The 15,980-nt window shown below is 41.2% G+C and overlaps 1 protein-coding gene across 7 annotated transcripts in view; it reads right to left on the bottom strand.

Annotated features, from left to right (window-relative positions):
* The window catches only part of RIPOR2 (RHO family interacting cell polarization regulator 2), a 244,298-nt gene that overhangs the window by 61,161 nt on the left and 167,157 nt on the right, over positions 1–15,980 (bottom strand). For all 7 annotated transcript variants that reach the window (XM_073005693.1, XM_007973534.3, XM_038005765.2 and 4 more), the window contains exons 2-6: positions 9,058–9,184; positions 7,173–7,328; positions 6,414–6,492; positions 4,418–4,441; positions 2,625–2,678 (exon numbers count right to left, since the gene is read on the bottom strand). In XM_073005693.1, coding sequence (XP_072861794.1) covers positions 2,625–2,678; positions 4,418–4,441; positions 6,414–6,492; positions 7,173–7,328; positions 9,058–9,184 — 440 coding nt within the window. The remainder of the gene's footprint in view (positions 1–2,624; positions 2,679–4,417; positions 4,442–6,413; positions 6,493–7,172; positions 7,329–9,057; positions 9,185–15,980) is intronic.

Below are 15,980 nucleotides of genomic sequence, written 5' to 3' on the forward strand. Positions count from 1 at the left end.
CTCCTGCAGGAGAGAGTTATCCGCAAATGCCAGTAGTGCTAGGGTTGAAAAAAAATTTTTTTTTTTTTTTGAGATGAGGTCTTGCTATGTTGCTCAGGCTGATTTCTAACTGCTGGGCTCAAGTGATCCTCTTAACCTCTCAAGTAGCTGAGACTACAGGTGCATATCACTGTGCTTAGCTGGAAAAAAAAAAAAAAACCTGTTCTAGAGTTATTCCTAATGATATTTATCTCTACAAGTCCGGTACTATCTTTAATTGACTGCAGTTAACTACAATAATTTTCAGGCGGATAACAAACAACAATACCATCAGGCATTGTCAAAAGCAAATAAAACCTATTGCTTTGGGGAGGCATACTTACCTAGCACTGTTTGAATTTTCAGTTCAGTATGAACTTTGTTTCTTCAAAAAGGAAGCTTAACCATGGATCCAGAAGGTGGAGATGCATATACTAGATTTCAGAGTTTAAGAGTCCCCTTTTGTTCTGAAGGCAAACTTTTGGCTGCTCATTAAAAAGCATTACTATAATCTGAGGAGTACAATTTCCCATAATTGCTTTCTCTACACAGATATCAATGACACTTAGCTTAGAATGCAAACATTAAGAGACTAAAAATTATTCTCTTGATTAAAGGATTCTTTGTTGCTATTTACTTCAACAATGCACTCATCTCCACTGAGAAGAATGCCCAAACTGAAAAGAATCATCTTTAATCTTCAGGGTCAATGGATTTATCTCTGATTAACAGGGAGATATAAGACTCAAGGAGTGTCCTATCTGCTGATGACATCTTTTGGTTGACGGTTGGCATACAGTGTGGTTTCCATGCTTTAAAGCTAAGCCTCATCTGGTGAGCTTGTTAAAATGCTGATGCCCAGGCCCCACTCTGAGGTGCTGATTCCGTAGGTTAGGGCTGGGCCAGGAATCTGAAATTTTAAGTAAACATTGCAAATTGTTCTGATGTGGGAGATCCTCACAAAACTTTTAGAAACCCAAGTGCTAATATCTCCTCCAATGTAGGTCAGGCTATGTCACCCATGTGGTCTTCTGGGGAACTGCCCCTGCAACCCTTTTCCCTACTAGTGGGTACGCCAAAGTTTCTGAGCTTGTTATCCTTTCAATAAGGAGACAGTGCTCACAGGACCATCGGTATAGCCATAATGATTTAATCTATTACTTTGTGTAACGAGCAAGTTTATTCTTTGTTTTTGCTTAAATATCAACCTATCCTAGCCAAATAGAATTAAACTTTTGGATAAAGTATACCTATGTAGTCACCTTAGCAGAAAGCCATTTGTAGGCAAGCATTTATCTTACCTATGAGTCAGCAGTGGCTCATTAAATAAACTGATTAACTGAACCATTCAAATACATATCATTTGTTAGGCATCTGGATATAAGATGTTGCAAACAGAAAGAGTACCACTGACCTTTGAAAACCATTAGGATTGTTGTATCCAACAACCATGGATACAATATTGATGAATATACCCTTACTTAATACTGATAGTTTTCTTGCTGTTTTTTGAATTAAACAATATGTCAAAGCTTGCCTGCCACATAAATACCTTCTGATGGATGTCATTGTTTTATTTATTGAGTTTAGCAGAAATAGGAGCAATTTCAGATTTGCCTAGGTAGTAAATATCTTTCAAAGCAAGAATGTATGAAGGCAGTAGCATATACATGTGTATTCACACATACAAATCGTCCTAGAATTTTAAATGGGAAAGGATTCTTAGGATCATGTAGATCAAATCTGTGCACCTCCCCAGCGCCACTTCACAGAGTGGAAAGCCAAGATTCACACAGATGACACAGCAAGTGAGTATGTGGCAGAGCTGGGACTAGAACCTAGGGCTTCTGACTCTTAGAGAGATCTGCTAAAATTCCCAGGCTTCCCACTTGGAAGACAGGCTGATGAATATAGACAAACAGGAATTGATAATTGTGTGATTTAGCTGCCTCTAAAGGTAGATGTTTTCTAGCTGGCACCAGTAACTCCTGACAGTGCCCAGAACAAGGGGGTGATAGCCTCATTGTACCACCAGTGAACTATAGGGTTCAGGGCTGGGTGTGTGGGACACTGGCAAGCTAGTGCACATCCAGGGCAGAGGGGATAACACAGCACCTGAAAACCATGCTATATGAGGGAGAGTGGAAAGAACCAAGGGCTCGAGAGAGATTGAGGGAGGCGCTGAGACAGCGGTCTTTTGGTAGTTACAAGGCCTTCATGAAGAAGTTTATGGGGTACCAAGTGTTATGTGGAACCAGAGTGTAAAGTCAGGCAAACATGAAGTTTTTTGTAGGGCTAGTTTGATTGATAGTTTAAGCACACTACACTGAGGCTGGAAGTCTTCCACCGGGCACTGTGCCTGTTACTTAGCACTTAATAAATGTTTGTGGAACTGAGGTAGAGCCAAAACTGTGCCGGGTCATCAGGCCTTCCATTCTTATTGTTCCTCCATCTTTAGTGCCCATTTGAGGACTTAATTGCTAGTCAGCTGGGGAGTCAATTGGATAGGAAGTTCTCCATGCACTAGATACTACGCTCATGCCAAAGGTGTACTTGATTAGCAGCAGAACTGAAAAACAGGCAACGAGAACAGGAACTTCAATTACCTTACTAATGTGAAACTCCAGGCGTCTCATGTATCTTTCAATTGTTTTAATTTGCTGGAATTAAAAGAAGTTTGAAAAAGTATAGTCATTTATAGTTCATTTGACTCAGGCTTGTGAGAATATCTTTATTATATCCTACTCAAAAGTACTAGAAAATCCAATATATTTCTCCTTTCCTTCCCCTTTCCTCCTATCTCTGATGCTATTTTAGAGATTTGCTAATACCAATTTGGAATATTTTTTTTTGAGACAAAGTTTCGCTCTTGTTGCACAGGCTAGAGCATAATGGCGCGATCTCGGCTCACCGCAACCTCTGCCTCCTGGGTTCAAGCGATTCTCCTGCCTCAGCCTCTTGAGTAGCTGGCATTACAGGCACCCGCCACCACACCTGCCTAATTTTTGTATATTTAGTAGAGACGGGGTTTCTCCATGTTGACCAGGCAGGTCTTGAACTTCTGACCTCAGGTGATCCACCCACCTTGGCCTCCCAAAGTGCTGAGATTACAGACATGAGCCACCGTGCCTGGCCCTGGAAATTTATTTTTGTAATATTGAATAAATTTTCTGAGATGTGAACTTGAATTAGTTATTGGAATCCTTGTGTTTAACATGAAGAAAGGCCAATCCAATGGAAGTCATTAGGTTCTGACAGAACAGTATCATATTGGAGTATATTTAAATTTCTTCATAATAATATATTTTATCTTCTAAGATTGGTTTTTATTTCCCATTCACATTTTAGTGTCTCTGAAATTGGGGTGCATTTTACAATTGCTACTGGCAGACAGCTGCCTGTACAAGCTCAAAGATAATCATAGTTGTTCATGTGTCATCTCTTTGAATTGTAATTATTATTATATGCATTTAATTTAATTGCCTTTTAAAATGTCTTCAAAAAGAATACACTATGATTCAGCATTGAAATAAAATTATTGTGCGCATAGGAAGGCATGGAGCAGCATCATATATAAATTTTTTTAAAAAGAAAGAAAAAAATCTGTGTCTAAATAGACCTAACAGTTTTCTTGATAACTATAAAATACAAATTTTAGGTGAAATGAAACAACTGTCAGATTTTAACTGGAATCCTGTTTTTCTCTTCATGGCACATGAAATAATGGTTCATTTTCTAATCAACAATGACTTAGATTTGATGAAGTATAGTAATTTATATTCAGAGACAACACAGGTAAAGGCCTCCAAACGCTTGGGAAGTTCTTAAACTTACCAAAACACAAACTTATCAAAACACTACAACCCAATGGCATTTTTACGGACGTGACCTTAAACATTTTATTTAATCTATAGATCACAGTACTTGTATTATCCTCATTAGACAAGAGTATGCATTTTTCCAGGATTCGAAAAACTATTAGTTCTCTAGGATTTTACTGTCCCTAAGAGGGTCTCCCATTGACTTCTCAAGGATGCAGAGTTCTATTTTATTTTTTGAGACAGGGTTTTGCTCTCTCACCCAGGCTGGAGTGCAGTGGGTGCAATCATGGCTCACTGCAGCCTTGACCTCCTGGCTTCAGGTGAGCCTCCCACCTCAGCCTCCTGGGTAGCTGGGACCACAGGCACACACCACCATGCCTGGATAATGTTTTATATTTCATTTTTTGGTAGAGATGGGATTTTGCCACATTGCCCAGGCAGGTCTCGAACGCCTAGGCTCAAGCAATCCACCCACCTCGGCCTCCCAAAGTGCTGGGATTACAGGTGTGAGCCACCGCGCCCAACAAGGATGCAGAATTCTTTTCTTATTAGCACCCCAACACAGAATGGCAACTTACCTTGTCTAGGTCATACAGCACACCCTACAATAAAAAAAGGAATATCTGCATTTAAACATCATCCTCCAAAAGGTTACCTATCTTAACAGAATGATTTAGCACACATTTCCACATTATCTGTGGAAATAATAATCAGTTCTACAAAATTCTACTGGATATTTTACATTTGCTTTAAAAGAATAAAAACTTGGGTTATTTTAAATACCGGTAAGAATACATTTAAGAGCTGACATTTATTTACACTCTGTTTCTAGCATTGCATGCAGTCCTCCTGCCCCTTGGGATCTTTAAAGTTTTCACTTGCTTTGAGCTCTCCTGTCCTACCTATTGAGGGGCATGGAAATTCACGGTCATTAAAAAAAATTTTAAATAAATGGTATGAATATAAAACATAGCAGTGGCGTATGTGTTAAAAAATACTTGCCTCGCTGTCTAAGCAAATAAAATTGATATTTAAGAAGAGTTCTCTTTTTTTTTTCTTTTGAGACAGAGTTTCACTCTTATTGCCCAGGCTGGAGAGTGCAGTAGCATGATCTCGGCTCACCACAACCTCCGCCTCTCTGGTTCCAGTGATTCTCCCGCCTCAGCCTCTCGAGTAGCTGGGATTACAGCGCCCGCCACCATGCCCAGCTAATTTTTGTATTTTTAGTAGAGACAGGGTCTTGCCATGTTGGCCAGGCTGGTCTTGAATTCCTGACCTCAGGTGATCCACCCGCCTCGGCCTCCCAAAGTGCTGGGGATTACAGGCGTGAGTCACCACGCCCGGCCTTAAGAAGAGTTCCTGAGGCTGTGATAAGCTTTTCTCAAATTGTTTTTAAAGCCAGCTCATTTCCTGTGTGTTCACAGTATCATAGTATAATCAGTGCACTATCCTCGTATCTTCCAATTGAAGGATTTTTAAGGAACAGGAGGTCTTGGCAGAAGCCCCTGCATTCGTTCACCGTTGTTTTCCAGGAGGGACATTTGCAGCCACTGAGGATAGTCAAGGGCATTCACCAGCTATGAAAGCCCTGACACAAGGGGTTCCACACAGATGCAGGCAATTTATATCCTAACATCAGTAGAACATAAAAATTGTTAACATTGATAAAGCCTTGAATCTCTAAGCCTTTGAAAAGGACAACAGTATACATTTGAGCACATTTCCTACAAAAGAAAAAGACAGCAGCTATGAATGTCTAGTTGCACCCCCTAGGAATACGTTGAGTTTTCTTAGGCTGATTTCTTGAAACAGTAAGGTATAATATCTAGAGCTGAACAAAACCATTTAAAATAGTGTAGACATTAGAACCACCTCTTCAATCACACAAGTCCTCACAGATTTATTAGAATAGAAGAAATTTGCAACATAACATGTACTTGATCTGGTCTAAGAACTCTAACTTCTCATAGTGGTTACACCTTTCAGCCTCTTTTCCCTCCCTGATTTTACTGATTATATTTTTAAAAAATTGGAGACAAACTAAAAGTTCTAGATTCCAAATTCTTTATATTAATTTTTTATATTTTTTAAAAACAGAGACAGGGTCTCACTTGATTGCCCAGGCTGGGCTCGAACTCCTGGCCTCAAGCGTTCCTCCCACCTTGGCTTCCCAAAGTGTTGGGATAACAGGCATGAGCTACTGTGCCTGGACCCAAATTCTGTATGTACTAACAATATGCTAGGAAAACTTCAACTTCTCATTTCGTTATATTATTTGGGAGGGTGGTAGAGAACATTAAATTTTTTTTTCCTGATTATAAAGTTTCATGAAGATAGACTTTTAAAAAATGATCTCATAAACATGCTTGGAAAATATTGAAAAGTATTAAGTAGAACACATTAAGAAGAAAACATACCCTTCTTTTTCCTTCTAAGACATACTGAGGGATGCAGATAGTACTCTGCCCCTTGGATCTCCTCTTCTTAAACATTCCTCCCCAGCCCCATCGAGTAAAATAAGATATTTGGCTAAAAAGAACAGTGTTAACATCCTAATGACTGGATAGTACCTACCAGGCGAGAGTTTCTTTTCATATCTTTTAACTGAGCTGTCAACTTGTCCAGCTCCGTCTGGTGAACCTCCAGATATTCACTGCAAAGATAAGACAAGATGTAATCGTAATCTCTGCGCCTGTTAAGTGGAATCTGGTGCTGTTGCTGACTTTTCCTTCTCAAAGGGGATTAAGAATTGAACCTTGCTCTGTAGTTGGGGAGGAGGCTTTGTATTTTCCCAATCTTTCAATATTTTGAAAGCTCTAGCAGTGGCACTGGATACTATCCAGCTGGGAAAGTAGAAAAGGAGAAAAAGGCTGAAAGTCGAGAAAAGAAAAACCAATGGGGAGGCAAGGGGCAAGATGTCGGCAGAGTCAGCCCTGGCTCTGGCCTCACAGAATTCTATCTAGTCAAATAGAATAGTGAATGTCCCACTGCACAGTAGGGAAGTCTTATTCTGGGTTCACAATCCCTGTAAGATATCAGGAAGGTTTCAGAACCCTCCTTCAGCAATCTCTAGAATGGATATGTCTGTCCATCATTGTTTAAGTGAAACTCAATACTGCACAGGGTTCCAGGTCTCCATCAATGTTATGAATATGATGTGGAATACCAACATATTTCCCATCTTGGGGACTTACGTCAGGCTTCCCTAATTGTGGTGCAAGAATAAAATACTTCCTACCGAAATATACATCTAAAAAATGATCTCATAAGACCAGCTTTTCTCTGACCCCTTGGGTCTTTCCTTAAAGTACATTATCAGGTTCAAGTCCTTACTCAAGTCCATTTTTCAAGGCCCTGTAGACTTCTTCCACCCTTTTAGGCTGAGGCTCTTTGGGGGGATTGTTGTTTTTGTGGCCTAAATTGTGCATTTTCTTCAGTTTGGCCTGAGGCTTCTTGAGAGCGGAGGAATTTTCAATGAAGGAGTTACACCTATGGAAAGAAAAAAAGAACAGAAGAAATTGTGAGGATTGGGCATCCAAAAGGATTTGACCAAAGAAAAATGTCTTCTATTATTTACTTATTTGTTTTAGAGACAGTCTTCCTCTGTCATCCAGGCTGGAGTGTGGTGGTGTGATCATAGTTCACTGCAGCCTTGAACTCCTGGGCTTGAATCATCCTCCTGCCTCAGCCTCCCGAGGAACGGGGACCACAGGCATGCACCAGCATGCCTGGCTATTTTTTTTTTTTGGTAGAGATAGGATCTGGCTTCAGGCAATCCTCCTGCTGTGGCCTCTGTTTTTTAAAACTTTTTTTTTTTTAGAGATGGGGTCTTGCTATGTTGCCCAGACTGGTCTTGATCTCTTGGCCTCCAGCAATCTCCAGCATTAGACTCTCAAAGTGCTGGGATTACAGGCATGAGCCACTGCGCCTGACCAAGAAATGTCTTTGTAATCATCTTGTGTTCACATTAGTGTCCTTTGCAGAAGGTAATGTTCCCAGATCTGAGCCATCCTGCATTTAGTTTCTTAGTATTAGATTTGTTAACTGCTGAAACCAGAAAGCTTTGTTGGGCAGAGGCTACCTAGAGTCAAAGTCTGGCTTCAGGGACTGTGTATTCTGAGTGAAAATGTATTGCTTTTCTAAAACTTCATAGGAAGCTAAGGGCAAAGAGCTCCAGGTGGACATAATGAACAGGCAGAAGGATATAATCCAACTAAAAAAATACATGTACTACGCAATTTTAGGTACAAGTGTCTATGAAATTCAACGAGGATGTGAATAAATCTTTTTCGATAGGGGACCATAAGCATGACAAATAGCTAATTCTATATGACATTAAAATACATGTAGCTTTTTTTTTAAACTTTATTTTTAGGAAGTAAATTACTGACTAGGTATAACTTATAAAATTTCAACATCTCTAGTAGTGTCAGGGATACAGCTTGCAGTGGTAAGATGGATATCTGATAACTTAAAACCAGAGTACCAATCTGGTTAGGAGATGCAGAGGCTAGGCCACTCACTGACCCAGTGATCAGCAGGAAAGCCGAGATCTCCGAGGCCGGAAGCTGCCTACTGCACCCCTCCCAGGTTAGTTAGTCGTTATAATCCCTGCCATCACCGTGTGCACAACTGGGACAATACAGGTCAAACAAAGCACATAGGGACCCTCAGAGGGCAAAGACCTTTATGACAACAGAAAAACTGAAGATAAACTTGGTTACATGTTGCTTATTCACTATCTGTTCTTTCTTTCTTGAGTTCCCCAAGTCCTGTCTCAGATGAGAGGAGATTCACGAAACTAGGAAGACTCACTTTGGCAACCCCTGTCTGAATGACACCTGCTCCCCAGAGTCATTCTGCAGAGGCATGGTCATTATCCACTGCATGACTTCAGAGCAAACATAGTCTCCAAAGTCTGAATGCAATGGAAAATGCACTTCAAAAAGGGGTGGAAGTAGGGGTAGTGAGAGGTCTCTGCATATATCACTGGTTTGTCCTAAATCCTTAGCCATCATCCTTGCAGGAGGAATTCTAAATGATAGAAAATAAACTATAGTACTTAATTTTTGGTACATCCTTTTCACAAAGAAGATTAAAATAGTGGGCAGGGGTGGGGGGAGGCTGACGAGGCCGAATGCACACAGACCTTCTTCATAACATCAAAGTTCACTTCCTTGGCAAGCTGCACCCTGGGAGAGAACCACACAGTACTTGCCTGGATCGCCTTTCCTGGAGGCCGCTGAAACCCGCGAAGGACTGGCTTCTAATGATCCCATTGGGCCCTCCAGGCGAAAAAGACTGGGATCCTACCAACATGATTTCCGGGATTCTGGTCGGTAGTCCTAGAAGACAGTGGAAAGATCATGACAATCTACAGGCAGGTTCAGACAGAAGATGCACTAAGCTTGTCAATAATGATAAAGGCTGTAAAGTAAGCCATGAGACTGTTAAGCGCTTGTGAGGTTCTTTATTATGGAGTGTCCTAAAGACAAAGGGCTCAACTCTCAAAAGAATAAAAAAGATACCTATCTACCTAGATGAAAATAAATATAGCCAGGCGCAGCAGCTCATGCCTGTAATTCCAGCACTTTGGGAGGCTGAGGCGGGTGGATCACCTGAGGTCAGGAGTTCAAGAACAGCCTGGCCAACCTGGTGAAACCCCGTCTCTACTAAAAATACAAAATTAGCTGGGCGTGGTGGCACATGCCTGTAATCCTAACTACTCAGGAGGCTGAGGCAGGAGAATGGCTTGAACCCGGAAGGCGAAGGTTGCAGTGAGCCGAGATCGCCCTACTACACTCCAGCCTGGGCAATAAGAGCAAAACTCTGTCTAAAAAAAAAAAAGGTAAATATAAATTATACAAAACTACAAAACTGCCCATCACTCTAGGTTTCCTTCAAGATTTTTTTTTTAAACAAGGTTCAACCACACCCTCAAAAACATGAAAACTGTTGCAACATTAACCTCCATTCGACAATAAAAACACACAAATAGGCCAAGTCAAAGTTTCAGATAAATCATGCATCAAACTGAAAACACAGTCAAGTCTTAAGGCGGAATTCTACACCTAGGGGTCACAAGGCTAAAACACTAGGTTTCTTTAGAGATGAACTTACTAAACTAGCTCTCCCTTTCTATCTTTAAGAATATTCTGAAAGGTAAGATTGTGCCACTACTATGACAGTGCAAAGTAAGAAGGGTAAAGGGAGTGCTCACAAAAGAAGTGATAATCTAGGTTAGATAAGAACACAAGGGCCAGGGGAAGGTAAGAGGAAAATACAGCAGAAAGCGCACAACCTGTATTTCAGTCGTTTGCTTGGCTTTTGTGAGGACTTACCACAACAGATCAAGAAGCATTGTCAAAACACAACTTCAGCTGAACAGAAGCCCGGGGCTAGTTCCCCCAAAGGATGCCCCTGGAACTGTTAGGTAATTCTATTCCTTTTAGATCAGGAGTCAAAGCACATACCATTGTCTTAGCAGGTGACTTCAATCCAGAGAGGGGGACAGGCCAGCAGGAAAAAGGGGAAATAGTTACGGCCCAGATTGAAGACTCCAAAGTGGGCAGACACCAAATCGGTATGTTTGCAGAGTGTCGACAACTGCCCTTTAAAGACTCAATGAAAAAGAAAGAAAAGCTAAAAAACAACAGCAGCAGAACTCTCTGGTAGTACATCCAGATGTAATGGAAAGACCAATTTCACTAGACCTTCCTCAAAGCTGTGCGAAGCAGCTCAGGAAGGAAGGCAGTTTGAGCGAGTTACCTCCCCAGAGACAGAAGGACAAACAGACCCCTCCCCCATGCTGCTGCAGGTTTTTAAATCCCCTCCCTCCCTCTCCAGGAGAGAGCAGCCCTGGAGTTTTTATGCGTTCTTGTGAGGTATAGGTGCTGACTCACTTGGCTACAGGTCTGGCAATTGGTTGCTCTTTCATCCGGGTGAGATGTAAATCCCACACTAGCTGGGGAGGAGCAGCTTACATCTTAGGGCATTCTCCAGAATTTTAGAAATAATGAAAAGTATGAGCAGTAAAAGTAATAAGTAGGGCACAAATGGTTAGACAAAATGCAGGTGCAGATAAGGTTCTCTCTGGTTACTTCTCCCTAGCCTCAAGGCTCAAAAAACTCCTAATTCTGTTATAAATAATTTTTTGATACCACAAGGAAATAGCACTCAAACATAAATTTAATTTTCTCAGCAAGGCAATTTTTACTTCTATAGAAGGGTGCAACTTGCGAATGGAGTAATGGTGAGAGCACACCTGGACAGGGGAGGGGCAGGAGTTCTTATTCCTGATGCAGGGCCCTACTGCTGTGTCATTCCCCTATTGGCTAGGGTTGGACTACACAGTCTAAGCCAATTCTGATTGACTGTTTTAAAGAGAGTAGGGGTATGAGCCAGAGTGGTAGGGTGGGTAGTTTGGCAGGGGGGATGGTTAGGAACAGGTAACTAAAGGTGACTTAGGTCAGAGCAGGTGACTGGGGTGACTCAAGTCAAACAGGTGACCAGGATGAGTCAGGATGGAGCAGGTGACCAGGGGAACAAATGTGAACTACTGATTAGGAGTGGTGGTAAAGCTGTTTACTGAAACTGGGAGCAAGGAGAGAAAGAGAATCAGAAGATTAAACTTTAAAATGGAGAATCAAAGAATAAGAGAGCTGAACATACTGACATACTGATTCTTCGAAGAGAAACTTGGGGTTCACTATATTTAACAATTCGTTTAAATCCTTAATGAGGTTCTCCTCTGTGCTGTCTGCTGGTTACTACGAAATCTGTCTACATTTCTTTGAGGAGACCTTTCTTATGTTCATAAAGCATGCCTGTGGTATCACTGTATACCATGCAAACTTCTAATAAACTATAGTGCTTTCTTGATATTTCTGTTCTTTCTGTACTCAATTTGACAACCAAGCACCCACCTTAACATCTAAATTTGGCAAATTTTAGTATTCTATCTTATTTTGTAAATTATTGTTCAATATATCTATTGTATCACAGACACTCTTTGATCAAAGGAAAAAACTTAAGAGTATTTGAAATATTTGACTGTATAGTTATCTCATACCTCTTAGAAATTGTATTTTTCAAGGCAATTTTTCCCACCTTATCCATTGGGTCACTGTAGTTTAAACAACTGATGGCTGGTTCCTATCCCCAGGCACTGTTTAATTAATATGGGATATCACCTGGGTATGGGGAGGGGGGTGTAAAGTCCCCAGGTGATTCTGATGTTCATCAGTGTTTGGGAGCCACTGACTTCAAAGTTTTGATTGAACAATCAGTTGCACTAGTGATAGGCAGAACAAAGAGGAAAGAAAAAAAAATACCAAGTTCATTGCAAATTTAAGACTTCTGTTAAAATAATCTGCTACAATTAACCAATTCCAACTCTTTCACTAAATGAATTAAACACTGGAGAGTAAAACATATGTACCAGATTGTAAAATAATTTTCCTTCTTCCTCATTTTCTGTAATAGGTGAACAAGGTTCTCAAAATCAGAACAAATGTCTGTACAGGATCCTAAGATTGTCAAATGCTTTGGGAGGGGGAATAATGCTCAGAAACTTTTCATTAAATTTATGGTTGGGCACAGTGGCTCATGCTTGTAATCCCAGCACTTTGGGAGGCCGAGGCGGGTAGATCACCTGAGGTCAGGAGTTCGAGACCAGCCTGACCAACATGGAGAAACCCACCCCCCCTCAATCTCTACTGAAAATACAAAAATTAGCCAGGGGGCGTGGTGACTGGTTGCCTGTAATCCCAGCTATTGAGATTACAGAGGCTGAGGCAGCAGAATCGCTTGAACCTGGGAGGTGGCGGCTGCCGTGGGACGAGACCACGCCACTGCACTTCAGCCTGGTGACAGTGTGAGACTCTGTCTCAAAATAAATAAATAATCGAGAAACTTTTCACTAAATTTACATATGGAACTGACGGCCACTAGGAATGTGACTGGGGTGAGCAGTTTTGTTTTGTTTTGCCTTTGTAGTCTTAGAAATGATCATTATCTATCAGGAAAGAATTTGGCCCAGAGCTGGTTTAGGCTGAGATCTCTCTGTCTTGACATCAGTTCCCCTAAAAGGTGACACATGGCCTAAGGAGACTCATAAAACAAGCATGCACACACACAAAGTCTGGCTCTGGAAGAAATAAAAGGAGGAGGTTGGGGCAGGGTAGTGTAGAAGGTATTAGGGACAAAAGTATACCAAACACTCCCTTCCCCAGACCTCCTAAGTCTGATGGAAGCGTGGTAGTTCTTTGCTACTATTCTTCCAGCTTCCCCAGCTCTTCTCCAGTTGCAACTGATCTTGCACCTCTTCGTTATCAACTGTCATTCTATTGACCAGTCCACTCCTACCTCTTAGCGCCTTATATCTTTAGGTTGTTCCCTGGCTTCCTAGAAGTCCCAAAGACCTGGTCTGTCCCCAGCTTTCAGCAAAATTGCCTCTAAAATTTTCAGGTTTGAAGGATTTCATTGCCCCTACCAGAGTAATCTGCATTTTAATAGCCGGTGTTCCACTGAACCAAAAGCCTTAACCTAAAGAAAGGACTACAGTGGAATTGCAATATTACTGCTGGTAGGGATGTAAAGTGGAATTAAATTTTTGAAGAACAATTTGGCAGTATCTGTTTAAGCTGCAAAACATACTAATCCTTTAAGGGGGCACTTCTTTGATAGCTCTTCCAGGGAAATACCCAAATGCATGAAGAGGCATATACAGGGATATTCATCACAGGCAATGTTAATAGTGAGGGAAAAATAGGAAATGATATAAATGTTAGTCATTACAGGAATAGTTGACACTCAAAATTATGGGAGACATTATGTAGCAGTTAAAAACAACATGGCCACAAAGAAAGATCCTCAGGATAAATTGCAGAATGAAACAGAGTGTGATAGCAGGAATGCTAAAAACAAAACTATATAAAACCACGAACACAAATAGAAAAGTTCTGAAAGTATACAGAGTCTATGGAGAGGTGGGATTGAGTGGTAGTCAGAAACATTTTAATTTTTTCTGTATTGTATTTTTATACAGAAAATGTATTTGTGTATTATTCGTATAATGTAAAATTCTGTTTTGAAATTGCAGACCTTTGGAGTTGCCTAGAAATGGAAGTGAAGGGGAGACAGAGCTCATAAACAAGATCAGATAACTGTTGAGTAATAACTGTATTTATGTAATTGTTTATATTTATCAGCCTTGCAGAGGAGATATACGATTGCCAAGAAATATTGTATAGGCCTTATAAATTCTGATTACATCAGAACTATTTAGATTTCCTGATGAAGTCCTTATTATGAGTTCTGAGCTATGTAACAAGTTCGATATTTTTGTCTGCAAAACATTTAGAGCTGGGCTTGTACCCCTGGTAACATGCCCTATACCTGATATATACCCGATATATACTCTGTGTTCACCAGTTCACCAGATGCCATATCTATTAAGCAAGAAATCCCACATAAAACACAACTCAGGCCAGGTGCGGTGGCTCACGCCTGTAATCCCAGCACTTTGGGAGGCCGAGGCAGGTGGATCAGGAGTCTGAGACCAGATTGGCCAACATAGTGAAACCCTGTTTCCACTAAAAATACAAAAAAATTAGCTGGGCGTGGTGGTGGGTGCCTGTAATCCCAGCTGCTCGGGAGGCTGAGGCAGGAGAATTGCTTGAACCTGGGAGGCAGAGGTTGCAGTGAGCCGAGATCACACCATTGCACTCCAGCCTGGGCAGCTGGGGCTTTGAAAAATGTTTCCAGTCTCTAAGTTATTGACGTCTCACCTGTTCTTTTGGAAAATTCCAGCAGAACTAACATTCATTTTTGTGCATTAAATCCCAGAAAGGACTCAAATCTTAGGCAAACGGTGAGGCTGCTATGGTTTGCTCTTCACTTGGCTTTGTTGCAGGAGGCCCTGGTTGTCATACTAGGTTGCCACCCGTGCCCTGCCATTTCTATAACCAATGAGAACACCACAACAGGGTCTTTCTGGAAGGAATCCCAAGCACCTTTACTAAGAGTTGAACAAATCCTACCATTCCGAGCTGAGCCTCTAGGCGCAGAACCCTGAAAGCCACAGCTGTTTCCCTTCCCGATTTCTTCATACAATGAAAATCACTGCCTTCTCTCTTGACTATGCAGTGTTAAGTTCCAATTAAACACATATCAGGGTCTTTTGAAATTATAATAAGTATAAGATTTTATATGTTCTTGTATGAATGCTGTGATACAGGTACACTGAGCTTTGGTGGATGCTATGAGCGACCGCCTGACCCAAACATCTGTGTCTGTTTAAATTAGAAGGTAGCTCATCAAATCAGCAGGCGGTTTTTGGACAAGAACACTGAATCTGAAGATAGAAGGGGGCTGAAGCAGATAAAAAGAGAACAAGGGATTTCCCCTCACCCATCAGGTCTCGGGCTCTGATTGGACCAGAAATAAAGGGTGGAATATGATTGCAGTTCAGGGGAAGAATTTGCAGCTCCTTAGAGAGCTTGGAGATAACCTGTCTATTAAGAAAAAAGGACAGGAATCAATCTTGGAGGGCTGCTTGGAGGATGGGTGATGAAGGACATCCGTCATGTAGCAGGCCTGTGCAGTAGGCCCTAAAGTGCAGCTCATGGTAGTACCCCCAGTAGAAGTATAAAAGTGATGGGAAAATGTTTGGAATGTCTGGTCTAGGTGATGGTTCTACTTCTCCCTATATTTTTATGAACTGGCATTCTGGCTTATGTTTTCATGTGTGTTTGATTAGCTTGAGTTAGCAAGCCTCTCTCTTCAGATTTCAACAATTTCACCAGGAGACGGGTAAGGCTAGGTATGCTAAAGTAAGAATCCTGATTGCCAGGCCAATGGCCGACCTCCTTTCAACATCTGCCAGGTGTGAATCTTCAAACTCACTTGTTCAGAGTAGAAGTGCTGGAGGCATTGATTAACCTGTAAGGCAACTGGGCAAAGTCAGCTAGAAGGAATGCTAGTTAATTGTTAGAGTTAAGAATACTGAGACTCATTAAAGAAAATACGATTCAGTAGGTTATTTTTAGTTTTTACAAGCACAAAAGCACTCTCTCATATTAGGAAAACACAGAAAAGTAGAAAGAAGGCAGTGTAGGGAGCAGAGAAGAACCATAGTGT

This window comes from Chlorocebus sabaeus, chromosome 17 (genome assembly GCF_047675955.1).
Source record: "Chlorocebus sabaeus isolate Y175 chromosome 17, mChlSab1.0.hap1, whole genome shotgun sequence".
Taxonomy (NCBI): Eukaryota; Metazoa; Chordata; class Mammalia; order Primates; family Cercopithecidae; genus Chlorocebus; species Chlorocebus sabaeus.